At 41.0% G+C, this 19074-nt stretch overlaps 1 protein-coding gene across 1 annotated transcript in view; it reads right to left on the reverse strand.

Annotated features, from left to right (window-relative positions):
* IPO9 (importin 9) overlaps positions 1-19074 on the reverse strand; it is a 1198493-nt gene that overhangs the window by 199014 nt on the left and 980405 nt on the right. The window contains exon 21 of the mRNA XM_044076674.1: positions 4824-4943. Within this exon, the coding sequence (XP_043932609.1) occupies positions 4824-4943 (120 nt within the window). The remainder of the gene's footprint in view (positions 1-4823; positions 4944-19074) is intronic.

The raw sequence follows: 19074 nt of genomic DNA on the forward strand, positions 1-19074 counted from the left end.
TTAGTAGGTGGAGTCACCCAAGAGGTACAGGGTCGAGTGCAGAAGGCCTGCGGGTACACAAATTCCCCAGAACAGGGATTTTAGGACTTCCAGTCACTCCTCTCTTTCAATATTTCCAGGATGTCTCCAAAGGAGACATCAGGGGGTGACCTTGGAGATCCCTTGCCTTCATCGAAGTCTGTGTCTCTGATAATAGATTCTTCCTCTTGCACCTTCTCTTCCTAGGAACCTCCTCAGTGGGGTAATCTGGTGAGGTATCAGAAAAGGAGAGAATTATTACAGACTCCTGTGGTCTTGGTACTTGCTGACCCAGTGGGAATTAAGGTTGAATATCTAGACGCGAGGAGGAGAGAGAGACTAGAGCCAAAGTGGAAGGGACAGTTATACTGCGGCAGTCAGGGCCTCTCCCCATCACCTCGAAAGCTGAACCCCCCCAGGGAAAGGAGCCCAGAAAAGAGAAAGACTCCCTCAGAACCATGGTCACTCCCCCTGCTCCGAAGAGAGCGCTTCCAAGACCGAAGTCAGAGCCGAGCTGATCTGTGCTGAAGCTACAAGGTGCAGAGACTGCTCCAAAAAACTAGGAGTTGACACTACCCCTGGAGCTGGCAAGATAAGACTCTGCTCCCTGAGGCTTCCGAATCTGATTGGACCAAAGATCTCCCAGCATGAACCTGTTCTGAAGATAGGGATACCACCAGAAGCAATACAGTCTGCGTCTGGTGACTTGGAGCCGATAACTCTAATGCTTCAATGCTTCAGATTAAGTCAGAGAAGGAAAACGCGGAGGGTTTAATGAAAGGTTCAGCTCCCATACTGGAGGGGGCTGGAGCCGAAGAAGTATCTGGCAACCTCTCACCCAGAGTATCATATTCGCCAGCCTGTCCACATCATCCTCAATTAAGCTCTCGGTGGAACAGATAAAAAGGGTGGATGATTTTGGAACTTCTGGAAAAGGCGAAGGTAGACTTCCTGCAAAGGGGTCACTAGAGGGTGAAGGAGGTTCTCAGAAAATCCATAAGGGAAGGCTCCCCAAATAGTTTACTGTGTGCCAAAGTAGTTGACAACGAAGATGATATACCAATAGTTTTGGTGAAGATGATTTCAAATGTTCCTGCACTGAAATGCTCGGTTCCATAGGTCACTTCGGGACCAAAGTTTTAGTAGTGGAGTCTGTCAGTTGCAAGTGTTCCAAAGGAACCAAAGACAGCCCTTTGAGGATGGTGCAGACAAAGTAGAAGGCACCAACAGGCTTCTCTTTTTTGGTTTTGGAAGATGAGAAGGAAGGGTAAGACGCATCGGTCTTACACTCTGCTTTCTCAGCATGAGATAAGGCCTCACTGAAGCCTGATGGAAGTATACTCTTCAAAATAAGTCTTTCCACCCTGTGACTGAAACTGACAGTAATCTTCTTGAAAGTGAACAGGGTCCAGGGCAAGAGACACACAGCAAATGAGCGTACATCGGAATTTTGTGCTCACATTTCGGGCATCTTCTGAATCCAGAGACTTGAGGTTTTATCAGCCATAATGAAGATTTCAAAGTTTAGCAATTTGAATCAACAGGCTATCTATACAATCCACACACAAAGGTAGAAAGACTTGGCAAACAGTAATTCCTACTGTAGAAAGAAATAGATTTTTTTTAAACACAAGGAGAAAGCAGGAAGAAAAACTTTGAACAATGATAGATGAGAATACACAAGGTGTATGGAAGAAACTATCTACAATGATGGTTCAGAATACACCAAGGTGTATGGAAAGAGAAGAGGACAATTTTTAAAAAAGTTAGAAAGTAGTGGGTGAGTTATTAACTAAAGGCAAGTAAAGTAGAAAAACTTTCAAAATTTGTTTATACATCAATAAAGCAACACTTGGCTTGAGAGCAATGGTGAACATGTCTGTCATGAAGAGTGGCAAACGAGATCTGAAGCAAACAGGAGAGGCACTGTGGGTAAGGTTAAGCTTGAGAGCTTTTGGCTTTCGCGAGCTGTAGTAATCGCCTAGTCTGTTGCTAAGCCTGGAACCAAACCCATATGATGAGGATAAAATGAAAATTGACATCAGATCGTACCTTTAGAGAAGTTCTGCGAAGGTCTGGCACACAGTTAAGAACCAAAAACATCTGTGCTGTGCCAAGTTTTGGTCTTGTTCTCAGTTACCACAATGCGAAAACCTTTTGTACTTTGCTATGCAAGATTTCCTTGTGCTGGCTTTCTTAATCTCCAATAATCTGCACCATGTCCTCTAAAAACATGTGCTTGGAAGAGAAGTGCTAGATCATACAGTGTCAGGATTAGTGTCCAGGGTTAGGGAACAAACTGCACAGCACTTGTTCTGTGTCAAGTAACTGCCACTGTTTCAGCTCGAAGGGGACCTGAACGTTTAGGGGAACAGTCTCCAAGAGCTTTCGTGATGCAAGGTAATGGTGGACAGGGTCACCAAAGATTATGCGTTGCTGGCACTTTCAGGTACTGCTGCAAATTCCTGTCACAAACAGAATATAAAGAACATGACGAGAAATGTAAATACTGGAAAGTAGAGTCCTCCTGAACAACCACATGATCAAGGTGATCAAGGTTTGGTGGCGGTGGGTGAATTTAAACCCAAATATGAAAGGTTAACAATGGCTGTAACAGTGAACTACACATACGTGGTTTATAAAGTCTATAGAAAGAAATAGATGTAGATTTTATAGTACAGAATGGAAAACAGACACATTTTCACTGGCTGCAAAATATTCATGTTCGAGTGTCTTCATACTGAAAGGTACAATACATGGCAAGATTGCTGCATTGGAGACTGTGTAAACACTAACATATAGATGGCACAAAAGCAATGAAAAGATGAATTACAAAATTAATGAAATTGAAGGTATGATCATATGGAATCAATACCAACAGTACAGAAAATAGAAGAAAATCGGATATACTCAAAGAAAATACATAAAAGTAGTAGTCGCTGAAATAGCTACAGCTAATGATTACAGAGTGCAACAAATTTGGAGGCAAAGTCAAATAATATATGCAAGAAATGAATATGGTACAAGATCCACAGACAGTTCCAATAGTAGTAGGAGTAAAGGGACTTATAAAGGATTTAAGCATAAACATGCGACTGATATGCATAAGTCTGGATGAACTCCAGTAATCAATTCTCTGTACACTGTGGGTGCCAAGAGCAGCATTTTAGGTAAAGATTGTATCAATAGCAAATTCATGACCTTTAGTGTCCCCAGACTGAGGAATAGGGCTCATTCCTGTCCCACCATTAAAAACCCTAAACATCTGGAGAAATAAAAAGGAAGCCTTGCAGGGGAACCATCAATACACAAGACGCTATATATCCCAGGACTCTTGAGGAACTTTAAGGATATGTTCAAGGCTGGCAATTTTAAGTACTGCGAGAAAAAGGCTTTTGCCTGGGAGTAACACTTTTTGATGCCCTGCATACAGCAGTGTCCCAAAACAGAACGGGTGGGATTTTGGGACTTCGGTCTTCTAGAGACCAGAAATAGTTAACCGTGGCTTGATTTGTGAAGACTCCTGGAGCTCCTCCAAAGATCGCCTGGATGAATCAGTTGTCCACATAAGTATAAATTCGGATACCTTTAAGGTAATTATTGGAGCCAAGCACTTTGCAAATGTCATAGGTTCAACAGCTAAACCAAGGGCAAGAGCTAAACTGGTAATGGATACTTCTTGAACTCTGAGGAATTCCCATTGTAACTTGGTGACAGGCATGTGTAGCTAGATGTCCAGTCAATCCAAAGTCAACATGTAGATCACAGAAAAAGCAAAATAACAACTCTCTTCTAAAACAGCATTTTGAATCCACCCTCAAACAACTTGTTCAGACTGAAGAGATCCGCAATGGACCAAATCCCTTTGCTGCTTGGGACCAGTTTAGAATACAACTTTCTCTTTCTGGAATGCATTACAGATACCTCAGAGGGCAAGCTTTCTAATTTGTGGAAGAATACCACCTGACATTCGTAGCATCACTAGTTCCAGCTGCTTTAAAACTGAAGTCAAACACTACTTTCTGAACTCAAAAGCCTGTCCTTGCCTAAATCCTCCATAATCTGCATTTTCCTTTCTTTTACTTTTCACTACCTGTCTACATCTAATAATTTAATGACTATCTGCACATTAGACAATGCTGCATTATGCTACTTGGGTAAGATATGTCATTATTGTAAATACTTAAATGTACTAGTTGTATTTATTTCATTTTGTTTCATTTTTACTATAGTTATTTGTTTCACCTGATTACTGCATATCTAATTTTGCTTTTCTCCTCTGGTCTCCACTGAAAATGGACCACTGGCTCAGATGTACTAACCTGGTTGACAAGTGTCATAAATAAGCTGTTTGGGAACAGGACAAATGCCTAGAAATACTGGTTTCTTCCGGAAATGTAACCTGCAACCCTGTCTTACCTGCAGGAGGCATCTACAGTCCTTAAGGTTCTGTAGCTGGAATAAGTCACCTAACCTAATTACTCTACCACTCTTACTAACCTTCATGATGTAACAGATGACAACACAAACGCAGGAAAAAAAAGGCAAACAGAAATAAGTTCAGACACAAAACAAATGGCATTGCTATTAAATGTTGTGTGTATATGATATGTTTAGTGTTGTATTACAGGGAATGAAAGTCATTCTTGGGAAAGAAACTTTTGACATTTGGGTGAAGATCTTTAAGCTTGTGGCATTTTGATGGTGAGCATTTACTATTAATTGACGTTTCTCCGAAGAAATTTTTTTAAACATACCAGTATAAATTATTCATCAGTTTTAAAGTAAAGGATATCAAACAATACCTTGACCCCAATCTGCAGTAGTTTGTCGACTTGTGTTTGCTTCCAGGACACTCGATAATTCGTTGATGATCAGTTTAAAGACTTTTACTAACAAAGGTATATTTGTCCAGCGCTCTGGGTCTGTTAAAGAAGAAAGTATGGTTTTACCAAACATTTTTTTAAAGTGTTTTACTAAGAATATTAAAAAAAAAAATGTGGGCTCAGTTCTATGGTGCCCTAGCATACTTGCCTGAATTCTTGTCTTCTTCTACAGTTCTGATACAAAACTCCTTTCCTCAACCTCCCATTCTTAGCCCCCATCGGCAGTCTGCTATCAGCCCAGTACTAACCAATTAGCTTTAGTTGCCAGATGCTAAAACTCGTGCCACCTTTCCTGGCTGCACTAAATCAGATTACAGATGCTAAGAAAAATAAGGTATAAATCAATCATCTTTGGAGTTGTACATAAAACCTCACTGTCAGAATGAGAAAATCAAACTGAAAATTCCACGAGCATTCCAAAGTAGCATAAAAATGTATACATATTCAACAAAAAAACAAGAATGAAGTGGTAACAGCAGGATAACATTTTTGTAATATCAGTCAAATTCATTGGATTCATAGGAATTTCAAAGCAGTTAAATCTCATGATCATTTACACCTTGTCAATATCCACTCAGCTGTAGCTCCTTTCTATAGGTGTGCACAACTCAGATTCATAGCTGCGTACACCGACCAGAAGGGTCTTTTTAAACCTAGTCATATATCCTAAATCTCTGACAAGTTCTGGTACCCTTCAGAAATGTAAGCAGGGGCTTGGGATTTTAAACATTTACAAGTAGGGACCTGGGACGTGAGCCATTTTACAGGTTGCCTGTATCCATCAGAGACATAGGTGTCAAACATGGGATGACTCTCCTGTTCCCAACAAAACTGTCCAAGTTGCACTTCAATTTGGTTACAAAGGAACTTTGCTTCACATGGATGGGGAACATCGGGTGTAGCAAGTAAATTCCATTTTGTACTCAAAAAATATTGTTTTTAGATTAGTGATATCACACCTGTTAAAGGCATTCATTTAGACGGTTTCAGATATAATCTAAAGTGTGGCTATGATGTTCAGAAAAAAATGTACTCTAGTACAAAGAGTATGCCTGGCCCATGGGGAACATGATATAAGTGTTGGAGGGAGTGAGGTAAATAACCTGCTGACAGTTTCATGGTACAAGTCAATTCTTGAAATTAATATTCCTTCTGCAGTTCAACTGCGGCTCACTCTCCACAATATAAATACTGAACACAGCTATGTTACTAGAATTCCCCTGAATTTCATCCCTAATGCAACTGTCTCCCAATTTGACTTTGTGCTCATGTTTTCTGAGACAGCAGCTATATAAATCAGCTATACACTGTCAATCTGCCCTCAACTTCCACAAATAAAGAGCAGTTAGCCGACAGAACTGTCAGCTACGAGTTATAAAATGCAGAGCTTGTATGATTAAAAGGAAGTACACTTGTCTCAATACTAAAGTTTTTCACTTATACTGCCTCCTCAGGAAGTCTGGAATAATTGGTCAATACATCTGTATGTCTAAAATACATGGTAAGAAAAACTGTTCTTGTTTTTAGAAATAAAGGATACAGACTTAAATCCACTTTGAGGCAAAAGAAAAAAGAAGTTTATGTACTCACCATAACGTTCCATGTGAGTTGTTCCATCTCGCCTTCATTCTTCACTGATGGGTTCGGAGCCGATCCTCTGCTCAGAAACGGCCGACTAGCAAGCTCAAAGTTTTCCAGCAGCTCGAGACCCAACTCCTTATCCCACAATGCACTGCTGAAATTACCTCAGATCGTGTTTGCTGCGCACCATATAGAGATACAATAATTATTCTGCCTAGAAATGAAGACACATTGAGAAACCAGGATGAAGACAGCCTCCAGGTCAACTGCCAGCCAGGAGGGTGAAGGAGGGAGGGACATGAGAATGAAGGCGAGATGGAACAAACGAACACAGTTAGCCAGCAAATTTGCAGTTGAACAAAAGCCAAAAACAGATGTTGAAGATTCCAACTTTATTTGCAAAAGTAACAAACCGGTTTTGGCAAAAACATGCCTTCTTCAGTGTAAGAGTAACAGACATATAGAGTATAATAAGATGTACAAATTTATACCCAAAGTTAACCAATGAGCATCAGTAAACTATCAGTGCTCATGAATAATATATGAATAAAATGAAAAATACAAAAAACAGGGGACCAAGGCTATAATCCTAACCTCTGATAATTTATTACAAATAGTTATAATATATGTACATATAACAATTTATTTGTGTGAAAACCTTTATAAATAATATTTATTAAATGGGAAAAACTAAATCTAATCACAAATATTGCCTAAAAATAGCAATCAATTATAATATAACAAAGGTATATAAGGAAATGACAATATATTGAAAGTGATACAAGATACATGTGCATGAAATATCTGTATTGTATACATATATTAAATATATTAAATGTATGAGAAAAGATTAACTTTCATATTAACAAATATAATGGTTATATACAAGAACTAATAAAAATGTGCAGGTCTGATCTGGTTCAAAAAATGTTTAAGATTTTGTTGACACACGTAACTATATTATACCTGATAGCTATGTTACTAAATTAAAAGTTGGATGAATACCATTCCCCATAAAATTGTGGTTATGAATGGACATTGAGTCCAAGCGGAAACAGTGAACCTGATAACTAATTCATTAAATTAAACAATAGTTAGGTACCATTCCCCATATAATTATTATAAATGGTCGTTGAGTCCAGGCGAAAACAATGAACCCAGACTAAATCCAATATTTCTCCTTATGATCCAATATATCGTGCCAACCTTGTGTATTGCTGCGATCACCAACAATTTTGTCTATAATCATAAACATGAACTGTGCCTGTTGGCGTTTTAGAACATGCCGATATAAAGCATTTGTTTCCTTTTTGTTTCTATCATCACTCCGATGTTCATTCATACGTGTCCTAAGTGGCCTAGATGTCTGGCCCACATAAAATGCCCCGCAATGACATGAGGCCATATAGAAAACCCAGTCACTACTACAGTTACCAAAGATTTTACAATCAAAAACCTTACTGGTGTTGCGACGAGAAAAATGCTTGGACTTGGTGATCTGTTTGCAGGATCCACAATGGCCACACGGGAAGAGGTACCCAACAGTTCATGTCCTGTGATAGTAAGTTGTTTGTAAATTGCTCCCCCACTACCTATGTGTTTGTAATGGGATAAGGAACCCAGTGTTTTTCCTTTCCTATATGAAAATTGACATTCTTCCCCCAAAACCACTCTAAGTTGTTCATTGGCCATTAATATGTTCCAGTGTCTGTTTATAATATTTCTGATGGCATAATAATTTCTACAATATGTTGTTATAAATCGAATAGTAGGTGTCCTGGAATCTACAGAGGTTATCTTGTAATCCAACATAGTCTTTCTATTAGTTTCGGAGGATCGTGTCCACGCTTGATTAATGTCTTGTGTTTTATATCCTCTGTTGAGAAATCTACGATATAAATCTTGACTAGCTGCCTCATAGTCTGATTTGGTGGAACTAAGACGCTTCATACGCATGAATTGTGATACCGGGATGTTCCTAATGGTGTGGCGTGGGTGCATGCTGGAAGCATGTAGTAGGGTGTTGTATTGTGGATATTTGCGGAAGACTCTAGTAGCCAAGGTATGATCTGGGTTTCTCGAGACAGTTACATCAAGAAAGTTAATGGTCTGTGCATCAAAAGTGATGGAAAATTCAATACCACAGATATTCCCATTAAGATACTCTACAAATTCCTGCAAATATCCAGCATCCGCACGCCACACCATCCAGCAATCATCCAGGTACCTGCGCCAAATATCCATTTCAACCAAATAGATATTGTGAGATACATCGTAAATCATGCATTCTTCAAAAAATGCCATAAATAGGTCAGCATAAATGGGAGCAAAAGAAGCTCCCATTGCCGTCCCCTGAAGCTGCCAGTAACACTGGCCTTGGAAATACAAGACATTTTTATTAAGTACATGTTCTGACATACAAATTAACAGCGTGTTGAACCCCAGTGGATACATACTACTCCTATCCAACCAATATTTAAGGGCTTGTAAACCAGCCCAGTGTGGTATGCTGGTGTATAGGGCTTTAACATCCAATGAACACATTAACCACTCTGGCTCCAATTGTGTGTCTTCAATAATTTTAAGGAACTGTGTGGTATCCTGTAGCCTTGCCCGAACCAAACACAAAAGGGGTTTAAGATAGTATGTCAGGAAGGCCGACAATGGTTCAGTCAAGGATCCAATACCCAAAACAATTGGTCTACCTGGAGGATTATTGATTTGTGAATTTTAGGTAGTAGATATAGAATTTGCTTACGGGGATCCTTGACCGAAAGTTGTTTGACACAGCTCTTGGAAATGATACCTTCTTCATATGCTAGATTTAGGAAAGAATCAATTTCCTTCTTGAAATTCGGGGTAGGGTCAATGGCCACGTTCATATAACATGCCGTATTAGATAGCGGAGTTAAACCCTCATGAAGATAACCACTCATGTTTTGAACTACCACTGCCCCACCTTTATCTGCACTTAATATGACGATATCCTTGTTACGTAACTCAAGAGCAGCGATGCTCTCTTGCTGTGAAAGATGTCCCAACATAGTATATCCATGATTTTGAAAGTGTAAATCTCTGAAGACAGATTGCATGAAAATAGATACATTCTTATTCATTGGAGGCTGAAAATCAGATTTGCCAAATCTGAATTTGTTGGATCTTTGAGAGGTATCATCTGCAAAGAACAATTTAAGATTCAAACTACGACAAAAATTCAGAACATGTGTGACAATGTGATATGCATTGGAATAAAAGCCCGGAATAAAATTAAGCCCTTTATTCAAAAGATTCTGTTGATCACAAGACAAACTTAAATTGGATAGGTTTAAAACATTTTGGTTTTGTTGCTGATATTGACTTGTTAGAAAGTTCTGGATCAATCCCTCCAAGGATTGCTCTAATGGGCCTTTTCTTGTGCTTCCGTCCCCCCCTATGTTTGGAGCAATTTCTAAAGGGATAGTTCTATTTGTTTTCTTTCTATGTGGCGATTCCCTGTCCCCTGTGTTCTCATAATCTGTCAGAGAGGAATCCTCTCCTGAGGTGCTATTGTTGAAACCATCTCTGGTTTAAGAATAGATCTTGGTCTCTTCTTAGTACGATTCGGGGCAAACCCCTGGCCAACCTCAGCAAATCTGACACAGCGATTAAGCTCAAAGGGACGTCCCCTTTGATAGTCAGAATAATCCCTGTGAAATTTTTTAATTTTCCTTTCTTTAATAGTTTTCTCATGGTTTGTCAAATCTTTGGATAGTTTCTTCAGATGATCCTGAAAATTAGAAGAGGACTCATATTTTTTACAATCAAAGCATAAAATTTTCACTTCTTGGATATTTTCATCCACTATCCTCTCATAATACTGTAAAACAACATTCACAAATAGCATAGACCCTAATTGTAAAGCTTCCTTCCAATCCTTATTCAACTTGTCATCTGGTCTACCTACTAGAGGTTGGAGCCGTATTCTTAAGCCCCTAGGTGCAATACTTTTATTTGAATACGCTCTAAATAATTTTAAATGCCATATATTTGACCTTAAATTTTTAAGGCCTTTTGTAAGGGAAAGAAAAGATAGATCACAATCAGATGACATCTGTTCTGTATTAGTTGGATTACTGCTTGGTGAGGCATTGATCCCAAAGACCCCAATGTCCTCCCGATCAGCACATAATCCTGATATGCTTTCCAGGTCCATGCTGTGAATGCGTGTCCAAATCTACTACTACTCAACAAAAGTAAGGGAATAATATATGTTGACAAACCAAAAGAAACCTAAATCATTAAAGTATTTGGGCCAAAGTTGGTCGGGGGTACCCCAAATCGATCCAAGAGGAGGCCCCAGGAATCTATACAACACTCTGGAAGTGTCTAATGTTCACATGAAAGAGAAGTGATTCAACAATGTAATATATTACCCAAAGGAGACTAGGAAACTAGTGGGGTAGAGCTACCAAATAATTGTCAAACACATTTATATTGTTGAATGACCCAAAAGTGTCAGATATTTAAAAAGTTCAGGAATCCTGTCAAACCTGATTGGTGACGCTAACATATATCATCAATATCCTTAATTACATATATTCTTTCTGTGGGTCCCACTATCACAAAAATATAATATAAAATCAAATCCACATCAAATGGTGGAACAATGTTATAACAATGTAATGTTGGTATTAAGAAGAAACAAAATAGGTCATTAAATCTACCAATGATGTTCAATATAAGATACTAGTAGTTGTAATAATGTGTAAAAACCTCCCTATTCATAAATCCAAAATCTAAAATGTCATTTTAGAACATAGCAATATAATGTAACAACCTAAATAACAGATGCAGTCCATACACATAAAGTCAAAAAACAAACTTAGAGATGTTTAAACAAGCACTTTCGGAAGGCTTTGTATCCTTTCTTCTTCAGACGAAACAAAACAACTCCCCATTAAATAGGGTAATAATTAATTAATTAATTAATGACATCACAATTAAAATTAATCTACTATAATTTCACTAAATGCCTTACTGTTGTTTAAAAAAGCTCATTTAAAAATTTCTCCATAGCTTATGCTATCCGAACAACTAGTTATACGCTACCCTAAATATTAACCTACAACCCTCTTAAACATATTAAACTACAGGTTTTAACGTAGTGTGAATGCACTTAATCTGTGTACTCGTATCTAATAAAAGTAGATTGGGCACGATAAACAAACACAATAGTCTTCGTTTCGTTATTCAAAGACAACTTGGTAACAAGTTTTCTTCAGCCACTGTTCCAAAGGCCAAATAGTAGACGTAAATAATCCTGACGTCTAAATGAAAATGAAACCTTCGTGCCTAGATGTATGTTAAGTATAATAAAAAGTATAACAATAATACAAGGATAAAATGTTGTTTATACCTTTTTAACCTGTAACCTGTAGAGAAAAAAAAAAAAGAAATTCAACAATTTGTAAAATTAACTTAACAGAAAAAATTGTTTTGAATATTTTTATTATGATTATATACCTCTTATAACTATCATGAATTTATTCAGATAAACTGTGGTTTTCAATTTTTAGAAAACAGAATTAGACATTATAATTCTGTCTATACTATATTATATTAGCATATATTTATTTATTTTTGTAGGTAATTATTTTTGTAGGTATTCATTTTTGTATGTATTTATTTTTGATTAATCATTTGTAAATATTATAGATTTTAAATAAATAAATACACATAAAACAGGTTAAAAAGGTATAAACAACATTTTATTGACAGCTCTGACACTGTGGGCTGAAGTGATGGCTACTAGGAAGATAGTTTTCCACAACAGAAATTTTAGCTCACAAGATGATGCAGGCTCAAAAGGAGGAAGAATGATGCAAGATGACATAAAATTCAAATTCCAGGGAGAATAAGGAGTTTTCACTGGAGGCCTCATGTGAAAGGAACCTTTTAGAAAAGCTTTAGACAATTGGTGAGCCATAATAATCAATCCATCGATCCCTAGTTGGAAATTAGATATAGCAGCTAGTTGTACCCACACTGTAGCAGCCGCTGCTAGTTTTTTTAAAATTTCTGTCAAGAATTGTAAAATAGAAGATAATGACGCTTGGTAAGGGTCAATATTATGAGAGGAAGCCCAAATGGAAAATCTCATCCACTTACTACGATACAATTTTCTAGTGGAAGGTTTATGGGAAGCCAATAAAATTTTACTAGTGTTATGAGAAAGATTATAAAGCCTGCCTATGCGGGGAATTGGAGCAGCCAAGCGGTTAGCTTCAGTGTCTGCAGGGATGGATGAAGATCCCCTGACGGATGTATCAATAAGTCTGGAACTGGGTCCAGGATTCAAGGGTCTTCCAGAATGTGATGGTAAAGAAACTGAAACCAAATCTGCAGAGGCCAATGAGGGACTATATGGATGATTGTCCATCCCAGCGAATTTGCTTTCTGTAAAAATCTGGGTATCAGAGGAATTGGGGGAAATGCTAGGAGACCCGGGGGCCAATTGTGGACAAGAGCATCCCTCGGGGACTGACCTGGCGGGGGAATCGGGGCAAAATGGCTTCTGCATTTGTTGCTGATATGACTGGCAAACAGGTCGCAGGAACGCTGGCCCCACTTGCGGAAATTCCTGTCTGCAATCTCCTGTTTGAGGGATCGTTCGTGGGGCAATAAAATTGCCCTGCTCAGTTTATCCGCTATAACGTTGGATTTTCCCGGGATGTGCATTGCTAACAAAGCGTTGGGATGACACTGCCCACTGTCATACTCTGAGGGCTTCTCGGCAAAGGGGGTAAGACTTGCTCCCGCCTTGCTTGTTCAGGTACCAGACCACTGACATGTTGTCCATCTGTATTGCAATTGTCCCTAGAGGAAGAGAGTCCTGAAAGTATTGCAACGCTAGAAGTGCTGCTCTTATCTCCAGGACACTGACATGCAGATGTGATTCTTGATCTGTTCATATGCCTTGGGCAGTCTTTCCCTGAAAATGCCCCTCCCCAATCAGGGAAGCATCCGTAATCACAGTGGCAACTGGAGGGGGTAGCATGAAGGGACGTCCTATTGTGACATGGAGACTTCAACCACCACTGAAGATCCTTCTTGCAGGAATTCATCAGGATTGTGCGATTCACTGGAAGTTCTTGGGAAGACCATTGTGTGAATAGAAGCCACTGAAAGATCCTCATATGCATTCTTGCTAATGGGATTGCCAAGATTGTTGCTGCCATCAGTCCTAGCACTTTCAATACCTCTGCAGCTGGTGCTCTGTTCTTTGATACCAAGGACGTGATGTGTTGACTAAGAATACAAACCATTTCTGGTGGAAGACGTGTCTAATTCTGACCCTAGAAAAACGATATGCTGCGATGGCAACAATGCAGACTTTTCGAAGTTGACTGTAATGCCAAGCCGATTTCAGGGTGTCAGAGAAGCCTCTCTCGCTTGAAGAAGTTGATGCCTGGTGCTGGAGGTAAGGAGCCAATCGTCCAAGTACGGAAACACCTGGAATCCTAGACGCCTCAGGTGAGCCGTGACTACTGCCATGCACTTGGTAAACACTCTATGGGGCTATAGTGAGACTAAAGGGCAGAGCTCAGAATTGATAATGATTGGCTCCCAGCCGGAACCGCAGGTGATCTCTGGATGGTCTGGCCATCTTGATGTGGTAGTACGCATCCAATTGTCTTTCCATAAAAAGGGAAGCATAGACTAATGTGACCATTCGGAACTTCTCTGTCCTCACAAATTGGTTGAGTCTGTGGAGATCCAAAATGCGTCTCCAGTCTCCTGTTTTCTTGGGAACCAAAAAGAATCTAGAGTAAGTTCCGAATCCTGTTTGGTCTGCCAGGACTGGCTGGATGACTTTTTGTAGCAAATCAGCGTACCTCTATTGTTGCTTGTTCCCTGTGACTGGGTGGAATGTCTGGGATTTTGACGGGAAGGGGCTGGGTGGAGAACGGTATGAAATACCGTATGGAAATGATACTTTGTACCCAATTGTCATTTGTTATATCTAGCCAGGCTTCTGGATACAATGCAAGCGACCCCCAACTGTCTCCAGAGTAGGACAGCCGGACCTCCCTTCAGGAGCGCTGGTAGGACTGACCAGAGAAATGATCTGTCACCCTGGTGTTGTGCACCCCCTCTGCCACGAGGGCGGCGTCTTCCATTGTAACCCCCGCCTCTGAGGGGGGCTCTCCACGTGCGTCTTGAAAGGCTCCTTGGGCTTTCTGGAACCACATCTTTCCTCCCCTCTGACCTTTAGGAAAGGGTCGAGTGGGTGTGGAAAAACAGACTCAGACGGCAGAGTCTTTCCTTCTTGTTCACACCTGGTCAAAGTCTCCTTCACCTTTGGCCTAAACAAGGATGAGCCGTCAAACGGGGTACAAATTTGAAGGGTTCCGCGAAGGAACAGAGTCACATCCAAGCATGCCTACAAAGAGCAATTCCTGTACCTGCAGCTCTACTCGAACCATCAGCTGCACAAGATACGAGACGCATGGACGAGTTAACTATCGAATTAAGGGTAGCAAGCTGGGTAGCAACTTTGTTGGATACACTCATAGCAACAGCACCCTGAAGAGCATCTCCCAACTCCTTAAGGAGATCTCTCTGCAGTCTGTTAAAATAAGTCAAGTAGTTCAGTGATAAGAGTGAGCAAGTCGCTGAACTAAACATGCATTTCCCATATTTATCCATGGTCCTAGATTCTCTGTTAGGAGGATGGATAGACGAGGAAGTCTCAGACATTTCCTTTTTGGTGGCTGCCGCCACCACCATAGCATCAACAGTGACTCCCTTGGTCAAAAAGGACTTCCCTAAGGGGGCAGAAATAAACTTATTAGGCCTCCCAGGGACAGGTTCCATAGATTCTGGTGACTCCCACACCCTACGAGACCCCAGATCCATAAGCTCATTGTAGGGTGGAGACACCCAAGAGGTGGAAGGTTGATACCCGAACGCCTTCAGGAGAATCGACTTGCCCTCAGTAGGGTTCTTGGACTGCCAATCACTCCTCTGCCTAAGAATTTCAAGAATCTCCGTAAAGGAGGTGTCCTCGGAGTGGGATCTAGAGGACCCTTCTGTTTCATCCAAGTCTGTGTCTGATGTTAGAGACTCCTGTGGGGAGTCCAAATGCCTCCTCTTGCATAACCTCTTCCTGGGCACTTCTTCAGGGGGAACTTCTGCAGAGGTCTCAGAAGAGCAGGGAGCACCCTGTGGGGCTACCTGAGGCTCTGGGTCTCTACGCTTGGGATGACCGGAGGAAACAAACTGACACGGGCACTTTAGGGGAGGAAGAGGCCAGACCTTGAGATGAGGAAGTCAAGAGACAACACTCGCCTCTTGGCTTCGAATGCACCATGGCTCTGATGAGGAGTCGACGGATCAGAAGGAGCCGCGACCCCCTCCCGCACCAAAGCCGTGGGCTCCAAGCCCGATGTAGGAGCCGAGCTCACCTGAGCTGAAGCCCCGAGAGGAAGAGTCAGCACAGACAAGTCGGTGCAACTATCCTCCCCAGATCCGACCAGAGAGTTCGGCTCCTAGAGTCCCCGGTCAGCACAGAGGATGTCTGAGCAGATGGAGCCGATGACACTGGAGCAGGTGACTGCTCCAAGGGATCCACAATCAGGTCGGCCTCCTCTGGCTCAAAAGGTCCGGTATAGGTTGGAGGAGCAGACAAATCAGGAGTAATGGTCTTCGGCTCTGGCAGTTTGGTCTGAGCAGACAGCAATTTAGCTAGGCCTGGTGCCTTTAAGAGTTTCTGAACCAGCCGGTCCATATCGGACAGGCTGACTGAAGACCTGGAGGAGTGAACAGATGGAGCCGATTGTAGCAGTAGAGAGGGAGGTTTTCCGGCAATCGGTTCCAAAGCAGTGTCCCAGATCCGAAAAGAACAGACTGTCTAGCTCCTATGTCAGTGGCGCCGAAGTCCCAACACTTTCCAACTTTTTCCCTTTCTTTGATCTGGGTTCTGAGGAAGATTTGGGCGATTTGCTGGCCCCATCCTGGTCAGACAATGCCTCTGAGAAAGGGTGTTTGATAATACCCCCTGTCAATTAACTTACTCTTCCTTTCTGCAAGCACTCGAGTGGAAAAGGAGTGGCAGGTACTACAGGACTCCTGCAGGTGCACCTCACCCAAACAGTACACACACTGCACATGGGACATCCGTAACGGACATCTTTTGTCTGCAGTCAGGGCACTTTTTGAACCCAGACTTTGGATGCTTTTCCTTTTCTTCAGACATAGTACTAACTACCTGAAACACAATTCACAAGAACAGTTACACTACTTAACTATATAGATAGTTTAACTTAGAGAGGATTAATCTAACTACAAGCAGCAAAAGACAGCACAAACAGCCCAAAAAGGTAACTAGTAATCCAATATCAAAAGCACAAGGGGCAATACTAATCTAACAAGATGTAAGAAAATGCCCAAGGCCAACAGACCGAAGGCAATCAGATTTTACTGGTAAGGGGTGGGAGGGAGAACAGAAAAAAAAAACTGCTAACTCGATAATACTGTATCCTATAATAGTAGAAAGATATAAAATACAAATAGAAAAACTTGTTCAAATTTGAAAACTGCCAAGTCTCGAGCAACGCTGGAAACCAAGAGATCCATGCTGCAGCAAACTAGATCTGAGGTAATTCTAGCAGTGCATTGTGGGATAAGGGGTTGGGTCTCGAGCTACTTGAAAACTTTGAGCTTGCTAGCCAGCCGTCTCGGAGCCGAGGATCGGCTCCAAACCCATCAGTGAAGAATGAACGGCAAGATTGAACAACTTCACATCAGTAAATATTAGTTATATATCCAAGGTTAAGGACCCCAATGGCACAGTTTGCACACAGCACTTACACAGTAGTAAAAAGGAATGTAGAGGTAGCAAACCTCCCAACACAGCATGCAGTTAAGTATGCTCTGGTCATCAACTAAGAGGATAAAAACTATTATCAGTTAATGAACTGCTTCTGGTAGTTCAGCATTTGATTCACTTATCCTCCATTTGCCTATTGTGCAACTGATCAACCCATTTAACCTGACAGTGCTCCTGGGTACACCTGCAGAGGCACATGTCTCTAGCAGGCTTATTTGGTTAAAAAAAAATTGCACAGGTAGTACAGTGGATTAAGGGGGAATGGTTAATGAACGGCTTCCAGAAGTTTGAGTTTGATTCCCTCAACCTCTCAGACTATCAGGACTGAACAATTCAGTGAAATAGTGCTCCATGGCAGGTGAAAAAATGGACTAGGCTTCTCAGCGGTCTGCTGGACCACACGCCTAGTGACATGAACTATGTTAGATACATACATTATATACATGTGCAAATAACCTATATAAGTGACTGTTTAAGATAGTCATGCACCACCAGCAGCATTACTGACTTTTGTACACCTTCACTCCACATACTACCCCCTGCACTCAAATACTGCATGCTTCTAGACTGCATCCTGGTGACAGGCAATAGATTCTCGTTTATTCTACTAGACATCTGTTTTGATGACCTATTTTGTTCTGAATGGCAACAAGTTACTACCTCCAAATACAAGGGCTATGACATTTGTATAATCCACTCCTATCTAAAGACAAAATTTACTGATATTTCTCTAAGGTGAAGGTATTGATGATGACTACTGGCTTTTTTTATTTTTATGAAAGGATTTGTTACCTTTATGTTTTGTTAAGTGTATTTGCTTAGTAGGCAGTTAGATAAAACTGATATAGAATTCAAATAAACATTTACGAAAATAAAATTGCCAGAGATTCCAAAGACAACAACAAGGCATTCTAGAACTATGTCAAGAATCTAAATGGCAATGCTCAGATCTGCTCTGAGCTAAAACAGAACGGCATTAAATATACTGATCCCAAGGATATTGCCAATATCCTGGCAGATCGATTCAGTGCCAACTTCATCCCCCTCTCACCCCCTAAATGGCCCATCTCAATACTGGAAGATTGCCAATTTCCGGTAATGGCCACACAGGTAAAAAACGCACTCTCCAAAGCTAAGAATACAGCATCCATGGGACCAGATGACATCCCGGGCAGTGTACTACATGAACTACAATATGAACTGGCACCTCACCTAAGTGTCATGTTTAATCATAGCCTCACCTCAGGTTTCCTGCCCACTGAGCGGTGCACAGCTACAGTTATCCCACTCCACAAGGGGGGATCCATCTTGGTTCCCTGAAACTACCGTCCCATCAGTCTGACAAGCCTTATCTGCAAGGCCATGGAGTGTATTATCATGGAACTTCTAAACAAAGACATTGGCAACCTTCAAACACTGGACTCCACCAAGTTTGGGTTTGTGAAGGGCCGATCTGGTCTCCTGAACTTGGCTGACTTCTTCGAATCAGTCTCCAGAGCCATGGACAAGGGTAAGGTGGTCCACACAGCCTATCTAGACCTTGCCAAGGCCTTTGACACCATCCCCCACTCTGGAATCATAGATAAACTTACTAAGCTGGGCATTAATCCCTACGTCACCCAATGGGTTGCTAACTGGCTTACTGATAGAACCCAGACTGTAAAAGTAGCCGACTCCAAATCCAGCTCCAGACAAGTGACAAGTGGAGTACCTCAGGGT

This window comes from Protopterus annectens, chromosome 7.part0 (assembly GCF_019279795.1).
Source record: "Protopterus annectens isolate FY-2018-M chromosome 7.part0, PAN1.0, whole genome shotgun sequence".
Classification (NCBI taxonomy): domain Eukaryota; kingdom Metazoa; phylum Chordata; order Ceratodontiformes; family Protopteridae; genus Protopterus; species Protopterus annectens.